Genomic DNA, 16,484 nt, shown 5'->3' with positions numbered 1-16,484 from the left:
CTGAGTGACACTGAGCTGAGTCCTCTTGGTTGAGTTGTTTGTTTACTGATTAACCCAATAATCCACTTGAAGTCGGGGACCGCTAATTAGGCCACTGACTCCGCCTCCGGCAGGAAGTCCGACGTAGTCAGCATGTTTTCATAGTCAATTGCCTTGTCGGGCCGAGATTTTAGTCCGAATTCCGAATTATACCGAGTCCGAGTTATTCAGCGTTTGTGTAATGATAACTTAACTATGTTCTGCCGGGACCACCACTAAGGTCCGAATCGTAAAGAAAACCGATTTACTCAAGGTCAGAATTTGACAGTTTCCACTGTAGTTGCTTTTGACTTTCAAAAAGTCTGCATTGCTCATTTCTGCATTAATCTTTCTTTAGTAATTTCTTCTTTTTTTTTACATTTCTTATCTTCCTACCGTTGGAACTGTAGTTAGGTTTAACTTAGTCTAATATATTTTTCACACCATTTTTTTTCCTCTTTTCTGACAGAACTTTATGGTTATCAACATAAACACTTCAAAGAATACAACTTTTATAGGTTCTTCCCTCTTTCCCAGTGTTTCTGCAACTAATGGATGTAATATACTGGAAGGAAATAAGTGTTCTAATGTGTTTAGCTTGATAGATGTAGTGTAGTTCTACCAACTGATTGCGATACCTCCCAATGAAGAGGACGTCTTTCAATCTAACTACTTGTTTTGTGTGATGTGAAGCAAATTGCAAGAATGTTTGCTATGATGTAATACACAGTCTTCTGTGGATTATGTACAATGATAATTATTGGTCAGGTATTGCCATATTCTTCTCCTATTTCTGCATATTTGAGTAGAAAATTGATATGCAGCAATATGTGATGTGTGGAATAGTACATAGGGTTTTTCCTAATTTTATTTGTCCAGCACCTGTTGTTTTGGGTATAAATTCTCTTGAAGTTGGTGATTGTTTCGACTTGTTGGTCATTGACAATAGAAATAAAAATATGCACAGAAGTTTCTAAACATATATCCATTTACAAATGGAAACTCTGAACATATTACCACTTTTCCAATCTCGTGTGAAAATATGAAGATGGTATCTGTTCCTAATAAATATTTTTATGCCATCATTGTTTTCAGTTAAATCTGTGTCATTTACTGTTCAACAAATTAATATTTCAACTGCTTATTTTATTTTCAGGATTCAAACATCAGTAATCAATGTGATGGTATTTCAGATAAACTGGCTCCAACCTTCCTGCAGCTGGAGAAGTTAAGACTGCACAGAAGTCCGTTTGTCATAATCTCTGTGATTGGGCAGGAACTGCTGGCAGCCGGAAACTATGAGTCATCTTTGTTGATGCTCGAATCAGCACTGCACATTGGAACATGCAGTCTCAAGTTAAAAGGTTCAGTTTTCTCAGCACTGAGCAGTGCATACTGGGCAATGAACAATATGGACAAGGCCATCTACCACATGCAGCAAGACCTGGCTGTATCAAAGTCTTTAGGTGGGATATGTTGTTTGTATCTTGCTATAAAATCAGACTCTTTCAGCAATCTGCCTAAAGGTGTCAGTAACTAATGTTATATACTGAGTAAAACTGAAGACTTGACACTCGGAATGTTTTAGACAAGGTTTTCAATATTAGGTTTAAGACAATACTTTTTAGTTGTATGATGTACACAGAACATCTAGACATCAAAAGGAAAAAGTTGCACAGCATAAGGAACAATTTGATTGATTCCTTCAGTAAAGGTGGTGGCTTCCTCTTACAGACACACAACATGTGTGTATATATGCACATGTGTTTATGTATGTATGTGTGTGTATATACATGCACTCATGTATGTGTAATTGTGTACATGCTTGTGTATGTTTGTGTGCATATATGTGGACATGGATGTATGAGGGTATGCATGTTCATGTATGTATATGTGTATGTGAGTCTGTACATCTATGTGTGTATGCTTATTTTGATATTACTTCAGTTTATTTTAAGACGTAGACAGTATTAGAGAGACATGTTCATTAACTCATTAAGCCCCAGAGCCACTTCCCTGCTCAACACCTGGAGCCCTGTGCTGATTGCCTGGCTAGCTGTGGCGAGGCTAATTAGGGCTATTCACGCCTGATATCCCCGACAGGTTTCAGAGATTACAGGAAACTGTCTCGTCATACGAGCAAGTCCTGATTGTTTAATTGTTTAATTGCGTTGTAAAGGTATATGTTGAAAGAAAGCATGAGTGAACACATGTCATATATGTAACGTTTTACGTAATTTTATTGCAATTTCTCTTGTAGACTTTTGGTGGCGTGTGCATGTGTATTTTCTTAACACGTTTGTATTCTTTGTATGTAAGACATACTAAAACAAATTGTCCCTCTCATATCATTGTGTGAGGTTAAATTGTTCAAAACATCTATCGCAGTAAAGAAGAATTATGCACATGCCTAATAATCTTCTATGAAAGAAACGTTTTTGCTGATACGTTGCTAGTGTATACTGAATATTTTGAGGTGAGTACCAATAAGCTAGTGTGTGACTTACATGGAACAGATTCACAGTTTGTCACTTTGGTTCATCTAGATTTAACACAGAATATATACGTTATCACACGAACAAACATGCATACATATTGTATAATGCTATTCCTTGCACATACATAAGACAAAGGGCCATTTGATGGGCATCATCAAAGTTCCGAATAGGACGTTTTGTATCTCAACTGTTCTATAGGCCCTGATTTGTTGTCTATCGGTCACTAGACAGCTTGGATACAGACTGACTATTGGTTTGATCGTCGACCAATCGATATGCTAGATTTCAGCTTAATCAACTCTAGCTATCATGAAAAGTTTGTGTATCGTGAACATACATAATCGTAAGGATGCCTGAAATGTACACGTAGGACTAACAAGCACTTTGACGAGTTTATTTTTCTTTGAAGCGCTGAAAGCGCTACAATCTGATTATCTCTACGCCGGATATCCCAGTCCAAGACTTGCGCACAGTACTTGTACATCAAACATAATGGCTTGCTGAACATTACAATATAATCTGCACATTGTCCACAGGTTGTCCAATGATGTAACAGCGCATTAGTTTGTTTTACACTTGTCACAGGACAAAACTTTACCTGGACATGCATTCGGCCAGAGGCTGTTATTTTGAGGTTGAAAGAGGTGTTCATGTATCTCGTTTAGTGTTGTCTGATTGAATGATTATATGCATCAATTCCGTAATATATATTATCCTCCTTTTATTGTCGATGGATCTGTTAAACTATTCATTACACTGGATAAGATAATTACAGAGATCAAATACAAACGTTTCTTACACAATGCTTCTGTAAACTGTATTGAAAAGTCACATTTCAAATCAACATGAAACAGCTTGAACAAAATGATCCCGTTACCTTTGTATGGTTTATGTGTAATATATATGTATATTATGAGTAGATATAAGAGGTATCACTTCATATTCGATTATGTCAACTTTAAAAATGAATAGTCGCAAATGAGTTAGGTCTAAATTAGTAACTTGGTTTATTTCAAATCTGCACGAACATGGGTGTAATACAGTATTGCCATTTATGTCTACGATTCATTATATGAACTATTACAACGAATGAATGAATGATTTAATTTAGAAGAAGGTTTTGTAACCTTGTCATCGTTAATTCAATCAATGTGCAAACGGAGTATCTTAGCATTCACTCCCAATGACGAGTAACAAACACTTACCTCCTGTAACAACATCTCATAATCCCCTTTCTTGCAGACATGTGTTCATTTGCCGGTATAAGCCCCTGACATTGCAAGCAATTGTTATCAAAACACATTAATAGTTCTTCTGATTAATACAGAAAGTAACCTCTCTTGTAAGAAAAGCTAATCTTTGGTCATTACTGCTAAATTGATTGAAATAATAGGTACGAATTTAAAATGTAAAACGCATATGCGAGTCTCTCGCTGTATAAGAGGTGCTTTTTATTACCCCCAATACGTAGCTCTCGCTGTGAGAAGCTAATTAATTTGCCGCACATACGCATCTCTCGGCCTTAATGAGTTAAATTTTAAGAAACATTCAGTCTGATAGCTCTTATTAAAGTGGTTCAGCTGTGTTTTTTAATTGCACTTTTATTGTATCCTGATCGATAATCCTGAAGTTTTCTTGGTATTTATGTTTCTCATTCGAGAACACTATGAATTATTTCTTTCTCACTAATTTAGATGTTTTGTGTTTGGGTTTCCTTTGATAATAGAAAAAACCAAAGTTGCTAGATAATGCATCAAAACAGAAATAATCATAGATAGAATATATACAAAGTTATTACGGCCTTTGACAAGTCGTCAGAGATGCTACTAGAATAACCCAAAGTAGTAAAACTTTGATCAACTTAATATTTGTATCATGTCAGAGAATCTTGTGTTTCAGACCCCACATGTAGTGACCACTGCCTGATATTTCATAATATAAAAGAAACCATACAGAACAATAATTCATTTAAAAGGGAAATCTGTGATTATTCTTCAGCAGATGTTAATGGTATGAATGAAAGTATCAAAGGAGTAAACTCAATTACACCTTTTCCTTCAGAGAATGTTGATAATATAACAGAAAATCTTACATCCTTAATTTTGAATATCATGAATGAATATATCCCAGATAAAACTGTTATAGTTAGAATCAAAGATCCAGCATGGATGAATAACGAAATCCGATCATTAATAAGGAAGCGTAATGGTATACATAAGATTGCTGTAACAACCCTGTCCTGATGACTGGTTTAAGTTCAGAACTCTCCGTAACTATGTAGTATCAAGTGTTAGAAATGCAATTTGTGAAACGTGCTTTGATGATGTTAAAGTTAATGAAACTATAACTAACACTGATAATCATGGTACAAAAATGAGGTGGTGATTACTTAAGAGTTGTGTAAAAACAAATTGAAATGAAACACCGTTTTCCATCAATTGTCAGCAATGACATTGTATATGGCAATGAACAAGATATCTTCTTAGAGCAATCCAAAGTTGCTGATCCTAACACCAATCTGCCTGATATCAAACCGCGTGAAATTGGTCATGCTTTGTCATCAATCACAATGGTTAATGGAGATGTTTGAGATATTCTGTTAAGCTCGGGACACGATGGCATAGGAAATATTGTATTAAAATTGTTGTTTAACCTTCCATTTGTAATCAAACTTTCCCTCAGTATTCCTGCCTCAAGAAAGGAGATGAACACAATTTGTTCAAATTATGGGCCAGTTGCATTAACTAGCTGTGTTGCTAAAGTTCTTGAAAAATGTGCTTATAAGCATGTCTTCATATTCTTCGGAGATAACAATACTCTGTTAAACTTAAAATTTGGACATTTGCCAGTTTCCATACCTTTATAACTTTATATCACAGGTGCAGTCTGTCACAGACTAAGCGAAGAAAATTAGAGCCATATTCTGTGACATAAGCAAAGCCTTTAACAGAGTTTGGCATCAGGGCATTCTTCATAAACTTATTGCTTATGGTATAAGAAGTAGTCTCTCACAATGGTTTGAAAATTATCTAGATAGAAGAATACAGAGAGAGGTAATAAATGGTCAGACCAAACTTGTTAATGAATGGTGAAATTATTAAAGAAATTGATACCTATAAACATTTAGGTCTTACACTTCAAAGCGATTGTTCTTGGAAAGTTCATATAGGTTATATGAGTTTTTCATAAGTTTTTATGACATGTATCATCGTCTAACTCCAAATTATGTGATTGATCTAGTACCAGGTAGAGTATTTGAACAAAGCAACTATAATCTTAGGAATAGTACTTCCATTCAAACTATTAACTGTACAACACAATGATATTCTCTGTCATTTCTATCAAACACGATTATGTTGTGGAATTATTGCCTAATGGAGTCAAATCATGAGAGACCCTTTGGAGACTCATAACTACTTTGATTTGAATTTTGGATCAAGATTTTGTCAAATCATCCACTGTTGCCTCAAGCTCTGCTGTAGCCATCTAAATGCAGACAGCTATAATTGACATATATCCAAATGTTCATTTGGTCGTTATAATAAAAATGTTTTTTTTATTATCTTTTAATATATCAGAACTATAAGAATCTTAAGGACAGTTATGTATTTTTATACTCAAAGATATGATGTTAAAAGTACTTTACATGATAAGGGCACATTGAATAACACAACAAATAGTGACACTCTCAACTCATTACACCAGTTCATTTAAAAAAGTAACTGTTTTCAGTGATTACCACCTCATGTATATTCAATGTAAGACAAGTTTGATGTAACTTGATTTCCTGCAGCAGCTTGATTACACGGCAACCAACAGCAAACAACAATCATATGTTGTTTTGGTCTTAATATTATTCTTTGTTGCCCAACTATTTCATCTATGTATCAAGCAGTGGACAGACAGAATCCCCACAGACAGAAGTCTCTTTGGACAAAAAAGCCTGACATCTCAGACAAAAGCCCCAAATAATATATAAGAAAACAATTCAGATTTAACAAGAATTTATCTTTTTACAACAAAGATAAGCATAGCTTTTGAAAACAAAAGTAGCAGCACTACTAAAACTTGCTACATGAAACCTGATATTGATGCTAATCTTGTTTACATTTTAACCTAATCTTAATGTGTGTCCAATGTCCTTGAGAAATTCGGGAACAGTTTTTACATTATCTTTTAAGTCCATACAGATTTTGCTGTCTTTTTGCATGTTGGTGACAGACACTTCCATCGAATGGCTGACTTTTTTATGCTCTTCTTAGTGTACATGAAGCCGTGAAAGCTAAGTTTGACAACACCTTTCTTATTTCTCAGAATTTCCATTTCCACTGGTAGTCAATATCAGCAACTTGACTGTGTTGTAGATACTGTTGAGTTGTACAGTCTTGACATTAATTCATCCTTCCTCCTCCAGACCAAAATGCAACACTTAAATGTCTTAATCCCTAATTTCTTAACCTTGTCCTCAGGCCCCACTTCCTACTCAGACCACCTTGAAAAACATAATGTGGGGCTTGTGTCTCATATGTTTTTTTTTGCTGTGGGGCTTTTGTCTGTGGGTCTTTTGTCAGGCAATCGTATCCAGCTTTTGGAATAATTTAATGTACTGGGCAGAGTTTATATCAGCCACTTTGCTTATTTACCTATCCAGATTTCTGCACACATTGGTGAGGTAATAATATGTTTAAACCATGTTTTCGATAGGGTAGAGATCAAGCCTATCCAAAACTTGAATGCTGCAGGTAATAGAAAATTCTGTGTAAGAATTGTAATGTACGGCCAGAGCCATGTCTGCTAAATGGAAGCAGCACAGGTTGCAATATCTGATCACTGTTTTGGGCAGCATTTAAGTTTCCTTGAACAACAACAAGGGGAGAATGTCCATATGGTTAAAATGAACCCCATGCCATTACGCCTTTGCCACCAGATCTGTCCACATCACGGACTTGAGCGTGACATTCATCTCACCTTCAATACACTCAGGGCCTGCCCTCAGCAAATCTCAGTTTGAATTGAGATTCTATGCTGAGGACAACCAAATCCCTCTCTCCTTAATGTTATGTATCTTGTGGCCTACACCATTTAGATGTAGTGATGAAGATTTGTTCATTATGGCATCTCATCTCTTCATAGGATTAAGAATAGTTTGTCATGAGCAATTATAAGCTTTTGCTATAGAGAGCAGAGTTTGACCAGCATCAGGCTTCCACATAGCAGACTTACGTTCATCGTTTGAAATGTTTGGCATTTTCAAACAAAGACTAATATGAAAACTTCAGTGTGCACATGTTCATTTTATACCAAGATGCACAGAATGACCACATAAGATTGCTATTCACACATGCATTTCAAGTTTTTCATCCTCATAGGTTACAAAGTCAAGGTTTGCATGTTAACTTACAATTTCACAAAATTCTAGCATTCATTTTGTTTGCTTTTGTTTAATATGCTTGTAAATTTATTTGGTTAAGCAGAAAAAGGAAATTGTTGCTATTTATCAGTGTCAAGGTTTCAATTTTGCTGAGTATGGTACTTTTACACTTTCATACAGGTACATGTTTTTCTTTGTGATAAACTGTGCTTGTGTGCTAACATTTTGATGAGGGATCTCTTTCTCATATGGATGTGACAGCATTTATGCAAAAGAAACAATTGATTACTGCTATCCTGGTATGCATTTTGCTTTTTATCATCAACACTTTTAATGTGGTGTATGTGCATCAAGACATCGGGTCCCAAATCTCATTGTATTGTGATCTCTTTTACATTGTTGGGGATTTATTCAGGGTTAAAAGAACACTATCAGTGTAATACCATAAGCTTTGCTATCCACAAGGCCAAATGCCATCTCTAATCACTACCTTACCATGGTCAGTCTGTGCACCTGTCATTGTTGAGATTGCATTTAAGTCGACATGATTCCATGCTTAAACTGTGATTGGACTGTGCTGCAGGGATGACTCCAGTATTGTTGTCCCATTCAGTCTTAGTAACGTGATGACTTCAATGCCACACCCTAAAATGCAGTCAGTTATGCCTTGGTGTCTGCACTTTCTGAGGATGGGTCTGACCTGACAATGTGTCAGCACTTCCTGAGACTGGGACTGACCTGCCTGGGTGTCAGCACTTCCTGAGACTGGGACTGTCCTGCCTGGGTGTTGGCACTTCCTATGGATGTCACTGACCTGCCTGGGTGTCAGCACTTCCTGAGACTGGTACTGACCTGCCTGGGTGTTGGCACTTCCTGTGACAGGGACTGACGTGCCAGGTGTTGGCACTTCCTGTGACAGGGACTGACGTGCCTGGGTGTTGGCACTTCCTGAGACTGTGACTGACCTGCCTGGGTGTTGGCACTTCGTGTGATTGGGACTGTATATTCCATCAACTGATGCATTGAAGATTTGAGCATCTGACATGTAAACCATACCTCCAATATCAGTCCAGACAAATTTGTTGTTATTATCCACTATTCCTTGGAGGAGAAGAATTCCTTGTAGTTGTGGTACAGTGAGCCTGAAATGGGAGGTTTCCTGATTGCAGTGTGTCATTGTATCATATGCTGACAAATATTGTATTGTCTGCGTCAGACCTGATTTGTGTATAAACAACATCATATAACTATAATTTCTTATGAATATGGAAAGGGTTTTGTAACTTCTATGTGCCATCTAGGGTGCAACAATATAAGGCAGGTTCCACTTCTGTTAAAACAGTTTGCTGATTTGGCTCCAACCCTCGCCAGTTATAAGACACGAGTATTCAACTGTGGCCTTGCAAACCTTGGATATGAGGTTTTCAGTGGTATGCCTTGAGACTCTGAAGAGCTAAGAGGTGAATTTTACTTGTCTTCTGATGCCAAATGTTGGAGAGTTCTAATTAGTTTGATCCCAGGTTCCAGGACTTTTTGACAACTAGTGTCTTGTTTAGTCAGTCTATTAGCTTGGCTATTTAGCAGCTCATCAAACATCTCTGGTGACATCCGCAGGTAGCTGAAAAATGAAGTAGTATCCTCATACTCCAATTTTGTCATGAGTTTATCACAGTGACTGTAATGTCGGTCCATTATCATTTTGTTTCTGGAGCATAACTCAAAAAAAAAAAGTTCAATGTTTTTCAGTAAAAATTGGTAGTTATACAAACAGTTCTAAAGTGGTGCCTTTTGCTGTTTACAGATTTTTATCATTTTATTTTCCTTGATTTCCATGGGAAACGTTTTTGACTTAGTTTTAAGGGGATTAGTGGGCTTGGTTTTTTAGCATAATTTTGAACACATCGTTAAATCTTTTTTGATGCAAAACTTGGTAGATATATAAGATTTAAGCTAAAGTGGTGCCTTTCCTGTTTGCCGAGTTTTTTGTCATTTTTATTTTTTTGGTTTCCCTGGAAAGAATTTGGATTTAATTTCAAGAGGGAACGATGGGCTTCATTTCCGGAGCATAACTCAAAAATCTGTGTAACAGTTCTATGCAAAAGTTGCTTGATGTATCAAACATAAGCTAAAATGCTGCCTTTTGCTATTTGCAGATTTTTGTCATTTTTATTTTTCATGGTTTCCGTGGAAACGAGTCGGATTTCAGCTCAAAAGGAGGGTAGGAGGGGAGGGTGGGGGCAGGCATTTGTTTCTGGACCACAAACGAAAACTTCAAAATATCTTTCAGCATAACTTGGCACATATGCGAGTCAGATCCCAAAGTGTTGCCTTTGGCTATTTGTAGACTTATGCCATTTTTACTTTTCCTGGTTTCCATGGAAATGATTTGGACCCAGAAGGGAGGTATGGGTTTTGTTTCCGGAGCACAGTGTGAAAACCATTGAATATCTTTCAACAGAAATTTGTATGGCAGTTTTTGATTTGGTGCCTTTTGCTGTTCACAGATTTTTGGCTTTTAGATTTTTCTCGATTTCCATTGAAATAATGTGGACTTAATCTCAAAAAGCATCAAGCTGGATTTTAAGTAACTCCCAGATAATTTGTTCTTTCAAATATGTGGAAGACGAGGGGATATGTCATCTTTTGATGACTCTTGTTCTACATCATAGATGCACCCAAAAGGCCGCTCTTCCTTCTGAAATGCAGGTTAATACGTAGCAATCCAACGTTGGACTGCAAGTAGTGGTTTATGCTGTTGAAGGATGAGAATTTGTAGAGCGGGTAACATCCTTCTTGTAGATTTATCGAAGAATGAAAATCGGTTGTAATGGTGATCTTTTTACACCCAATTGGATGATTTTTGGAGATTTTTATGAGAATAGACTGATCATTTTGCATGACATCAAGCAAGATAAGGCCCAGAATGGATTGGCAGTATCAATAAATACAGTGCAGTAACATCGACAGGAATCATAATCTGATCATAGCAGATTGGCATCAATCGTGGGAATATTGACAACAAGTGGGAACATACTGGCAATGTTATTGTAAGTGCATTGTACATCTAATGGGAGAGATCAGCTGTTAGGATGTATGAAGTACAACTACATTGTACCTTTGTCGTGTAAGTTGTGTAAGTCACACACAGATTGTATGCAAATCGTCATTTACACATACAAGCAGTGTAGGTGGCCAAAATCAGTAATCAGCCTATTAGTAATAGATACAGTAACAAATATGAAAAATTTAAAAACATATCCTGTCTCACTGTATGCATTTCTCTTTCTACATTCTTGATGCTGAGTGGAACGATGTAAACCTTTTCACCAGGCCTCTCTTGTCCATCTGCCCAAGCACTCCATGCTACCCTCATTATAAGATAGAACCCAGAGTTTTGAAGATCTCTTAGTGATAAGATGGTCGAAAATGCCATACATTAACATTAACTTATGACTATCTTAGCGTTATGAGAGCTTTGAAAATTAAGGCCTAACTTCCTAGTTGCCATGCAAAGTATGCGGCATGCACCACTAGGTTCCCATGTGACTATCTCCGAATCATCAGTCTTTCTTGTCTCATATGAATGTGAACTTATTTACTTTGCTCAACGTTTTCAACATTAGTCTACAACATAGGAAAGGCTGACCAGCACCAAAAAGAGGAAGAAATGTCCGCTGTGCAAAAAGGTGTTCTTTGCTAGTGATCCACATGTTTTGAATAGACTGTATAGGACATCGTTAATAGAATTCTCATGGTGATAAATGCAAGCATCTTACCTTCCACACGTTTTGTGATTATGATATGGCTTGCTCGTGTCGTGTCGTGTTGTGTCGTGTCGTGTTGTGATAGAGCTCATTATGCCACTTTGCTTGATGGACCCTCCAATAAAAGCAAGTTTATGTGTCCTACTTTGTCTGCTGTGTACAGTCATCTGCTTCGAAAGAAGATTCATGGAAGCATTGTCAGACTCTGAGGACCTTTGGAAATTGATGGGCTTTTGTCATTCCAGCCTGAGTCCTTCATCTTCTACCATGTCTTGGGTAGTGACTGTCGAGCATGCTTCCATCCCTCAGCTCACTTCTGCACAGCTTGACCTTCAATCTATACTTTCCGTCTCTTACTCCGTGGACCAGTTATCTCAGCAACCTGGCTTATCTGTTGCGCACAAGAATCAGTTGATCTCTATGCCCAGAGAATATGCGCCATAGCTGTTCTCACTGTCGTTCACCCAGCAGTGACTGGAACCAGTCTACCTCACCTTAATGCCTGTTAGTGGTTAGTTCGCTGTTTGCTTCCCACTCGGCGATTGGCAGTATTGTCTCTAGCATCCAGCTACCTTGGTCTTCTACTTCACTTAAGCTTGGCAGTTCGTTGAATCACAATTCACCAGATCACACTTAGCCTGTCTGCACCCCTCCATCTCGACTTTTGCCAGAACATCTACTTTTGCTGAATTGGCCGACATAGCTCACTTCCAAGCGGTATTCAGTGGAACGCCCTTCTGTTGACCATCTGAATGCTTCACCAAAATCTGTTGGTTCCTACAGTCATGCCTCCTCAGCATGGACGTGGCTTTCAATGAGTCATTTGGACCAGTCTCCTATCATTCTTTGGATTTGTTCACCGGATAGACCTGGTCGGCCTACTTTACTGCCAAGATGTCACTCTTTGACTTGTTCGCATTCAACTCTATTCAGTTCTATGATCAAAGTCACCTCCTCAGACTTTGACGTCTCATTATCTTGGGACTTCCTCTTCTGTGCACTCAACCCGTCAGCCTAGATCGCCTTTATGATTGTCTGCTGCCTATCGTTCAAGATCCAGGGATCATCATTCTCATTTCGATACTTCCACTCTTTGCTTCCAGTGACCTCAGCGAGTGTCCATATGACTTTTCTCCCGGTTTGTCCCCACCCAGATGTGGTTCTACATGTAGGAGATGTATTCAAAAGGGCTAAGATTATAGATTTCAGTGTGCTATGACTTGTGACAGGGCTCCTGCCTCATCATGTCTCCCTACTCGGATTGAGCCAAATTCCTGGACTCCTCCCCCAGATCTGTCTGTGGTGTTGAGTGCTATTACTACTGCTTGAAGTCAGCAACAGTGTTCTTCCTCTCAGACTACTTGTGGTGTCCAGTTCTGTGGTTCCACCAGGTTCAACGTCTCCTGCACATTTGTATTGCTCATCTAAGAAACTACACCCTAGGATCATACCTTTAAAAGCCTTAAGGGGATTAAGGATGGCCTGTCTTCTCCGGATTCTCCCTAGCAGGGGATCACTCCCATGTATTCTAGTCATTGTCCACTGCCCTTCGGCGGATGAAGATGTCCAAACACTTTGCAGGAAGAGGACTTGTTCAGCTTTCTTTGTTCAAGGTAGAGAACTGTCTCATATGGACACAACTATTCGTTGCTCCTTACCCCTGATCAATTACATCATCTTGTTGGAGACGTGGCTCCGGCATCAGTGGAGCACTCTGTCACTGCCCAGGGACTGTATGTCCCATATCTTGTACCAATTTCAGATCATACTTGACCAGTTGTCTCATTTCCTTGGTTATCTCATGGCAGTTAGACATTGTGGCCAACATAGTTGGTGTCATGGGATGACAGGTTTCAGGGACACTCATTTTCATGTTTTGGTGGAATTATAAACACTTTGAAATACCATCTGCAAGCTTCCATTACACAGGGAAGGGCTCTGCGGTTCATGCCATTCAGAACTGTGTCAGTTTTTTTCGTGGCCATTTATCCTGAGCTAGAGGCAGCTGATCCTCCAATGGCACCTTGTCTTGACATCCTCCCAAATCTCACGGCGGGGCTGGAAGTTGGGTCCCCAATCAGTGTCTTGCTGAAACAAGGACATGACTGGGAACTCTTGCCACCAGCCATCACCATTTATGACTCCCAAGTGGATGGTAGATTAGGGAGTTTTGACCTCAATGCCAGAGACTATCCACTTGCAGTCAACAGATGCCCGCCCTTGAGAGTGCATGCAGTACAGTTTGTTCAGTTCTCCAGTTTCTTTGCTCCACCATAGGTACGCTAGAGAAAGGTGCAGTCCAGACTCTCTGTCTGGTGCCCTGACCCGTCTTTTTGGTTCCCAAGAAACACTCCACAAAACTATGACACATTCTCAACATGAAATGCCAACTGTATCCAGCGCCCACCTCACCTCCCTGTGATATCTATCGTCCTTCGCATCATCTTGAATAAGGAGATTTTCTTGTCATCCTAGACCTCCAAGATGCAAATCTTCATGTGCCCACTCATCTGGATTTGCAGAAATTCCTCAGATTCATGCTCCAAGGGATCCATTATCAATGGACTGTCCTGCCTTTTGGAATTTCTATGGCCCCGTGGCTATTTGCCAGGATCACCAGGCTGATCACCAGGCTGATCACCAGGCTGATCTGCCTGGGGTCGTGTTCAATAGTTACACAGAAGGCTGCACTTAGGCATAGAGATAACCAGTTGTTCTTCTGCGTCTGTAGGATCAGTCATGTCACATGGAGTGGTAATTAAACGCTCAGATCTTCTGAGAACTTGTCCTCCCAATATCATGACCCTAACTCGAACTATTCGCTACATGGTTCAACCATCAGGTCCCAAAGTTTGTCTCAGTGATACCACCAGATCATGTAGCATGGGATCTCCATGCTTTGGCGATTTCAGTGGAGGGCGACCAGACAGACTCTACTGGTTTTGGTCACACCTTTATGGCTGGTCAGGAATTGGTTTGTCGATCTTGCACAGCTCACAGACCTAAACCCAGTTCCTTTTCCCAGATGGGACAACCTACTTGTGTTACACCCTCACTTGGATTGGTGCCATGTATGCTTTTGCACCCTGTCTCTGCATGGTGGCGCATCTGCTGAAGTCCTTAATAACCAAGGGTTATTCTGGGAGAGTCGCTATGGCCATCTCTTTTGCTCTCCAGACTTCCGCATGCAAAGTTTATGATGAGAAGTGGAAGTGTTTTAAGGGATATTGCACGTCTAGAGACATTACATCTCTCGTTTCTATTTTACCTAAAATCATAACTGAATTTCATCAGCATTTGTGGTCTAAGAAGCTGAAGGGTTCCACTTTGGCAACTTACCCTGCTGCAATCAGCTTGGTCTTGGCTACCACTACAAGGTATTGACGGTTCCTCGGCTTCAGTAATTGTCCCAGTCCTTCAAGTTGGCCTATTAGTCTACAAAGTTTAGTGCTGCGTCATTTGACCTTTGTAAACTATGAACCCCTAGCTCAAAATACTCTGAAGCACCCATTTCAGTTGGAGACATTGTGCTTAGTAAGCCAAGGAGGTCAAGATAACTTGTTATTGTTATTATTATTAGGATATGTGTGCGCTATATGTAACAGGTGTCCTTGAGCATTGCTCTAATCTGTTGTTCACACAGTTCAGCTGTTCACACTATACTATCAAGACGTAGGGTATTTGTGTCCCACCATCTGACTGTTGAGATAGGATAAGTTTTAAAATTTTAAAATCTTAACATATATTATATATTTATATCTTCTTCGCAATGCAGATTCTCCAAGATTGATGTTATTCAGTGGTTCCAAGAATCAGAATGATCTTTTGGAGATTGTCTGATTATCAGGAATGAGTTGGCCACTGTAACTTGATAATGACTGCAAAATACTTGATGACGGGCCGTTCTCAGACCCATTGTTAGGTGACGTCATAGGTAGCTCAGCTGTTGAAGTTCAGTCACCTACAGCTCGTTTGAATTTGGGTTCATTAACGTGTTGCGTCCGGCCGTGCAAATTTATCTTTTTCGGAGCAGAACTCTGAAACCCATTCAATATTTCTTCACCAAACTTGACACATAGATTGGTCTAGTGGTGTACTCATGCCCGTTGATAGTTTTGGAATTCTGAATAAAATCTTTTTGGCGTTTCCATGGCAACAAGAGTGACTTAGACTGAAATTGGACGTAATGTGGGGATATTGATGACAATGTCTTCTTGTTGATATCTCTGGCTCGCATTCATCACATGTTCATATGCCATTATGCACTTTCTTATCTGTGCCAGCCGTAACAATTGTACCATAAATTACCACATACTGTGATGAAAATATCGACTTGAAGTCAAAATTGTAGAGCACTAAAAACAATGTCAACACTCTCAAAAGTGACATCATCTATGTTGTCCTCTGACGTGTCCATATTTGTAAAAAGTGTGTCAGTGATCTTCGTCTTGTGTTGTTAGCAGTAAATGCAAGTGATAATGCCCTGAAAATAGCGTTACCCTTATAATAACTGTATGTTAATGGTATAACACACTATGTTAGTGTATATTTCAACTGTTACCACCTGGTTATAATGATATTCATTGTGGCTCTGAAATCTTGAACAATGAGGTGGACTCATTTCTTTCATAACAGTCCTCCCCTAAACTTTTGACAAAGGAATCAGATATTCTTAGACCAGTTACAGTGACATGAAAACACAATGTATGCAAGTGTTACGTAGTGTGTGAGTGTGTTTTACAAAAAAGCTAATTTAAACTAACCTGAAACATTATCACAGAAAACTGGAGGGTGTCTCTGGCTCAATTTGAAATTCCTTTCATTTTGAATATC

General features: G+C 38.8%; 1 protein-coding gene across 1 annotated transcript in view; it reads left to right on the top strand.

Moving 5' to 3' along the window:
- LOC137296373 (tetratricopeptide repeat protein 28-like) overlaps positions 1–16,484 on the top strand; it is a 197,447-nt gene that overhangs the window by 56,990 nt on the left and 123,973 nt on the right. The window contains exon 4 of the mRNA XM_067828159.1: positions 1,212–1,484. Coding sequence (XP_067684260.1) covers positions 1,212–1,484 — 273 coding nt within the window. The remainder of the gene's footprint in view (positions 1–1,211; positions 1,485–16,484) is intronic.

Source organism: Haliotis asinina, chromosome 1 (genome assembly GCF_037392515.1).
Source record: "Haliotis asinina isolate JCU_RB_2024 chromosome 1, JCU_Hal_asi_v2, whole genome shotgun sequence".
Taxonomy (NCBI): Eukaryota; Metazoa; Mollusca; class Gastropoda; order Lepetellida; family Haliotidae; genus Haliotis; species Haliotis asinina.
The sequence above is the reverse complement of the archived record's forward strand: the minus strand, read 5'-3'. Positions and strand labels throughout refer to the sequence as shown.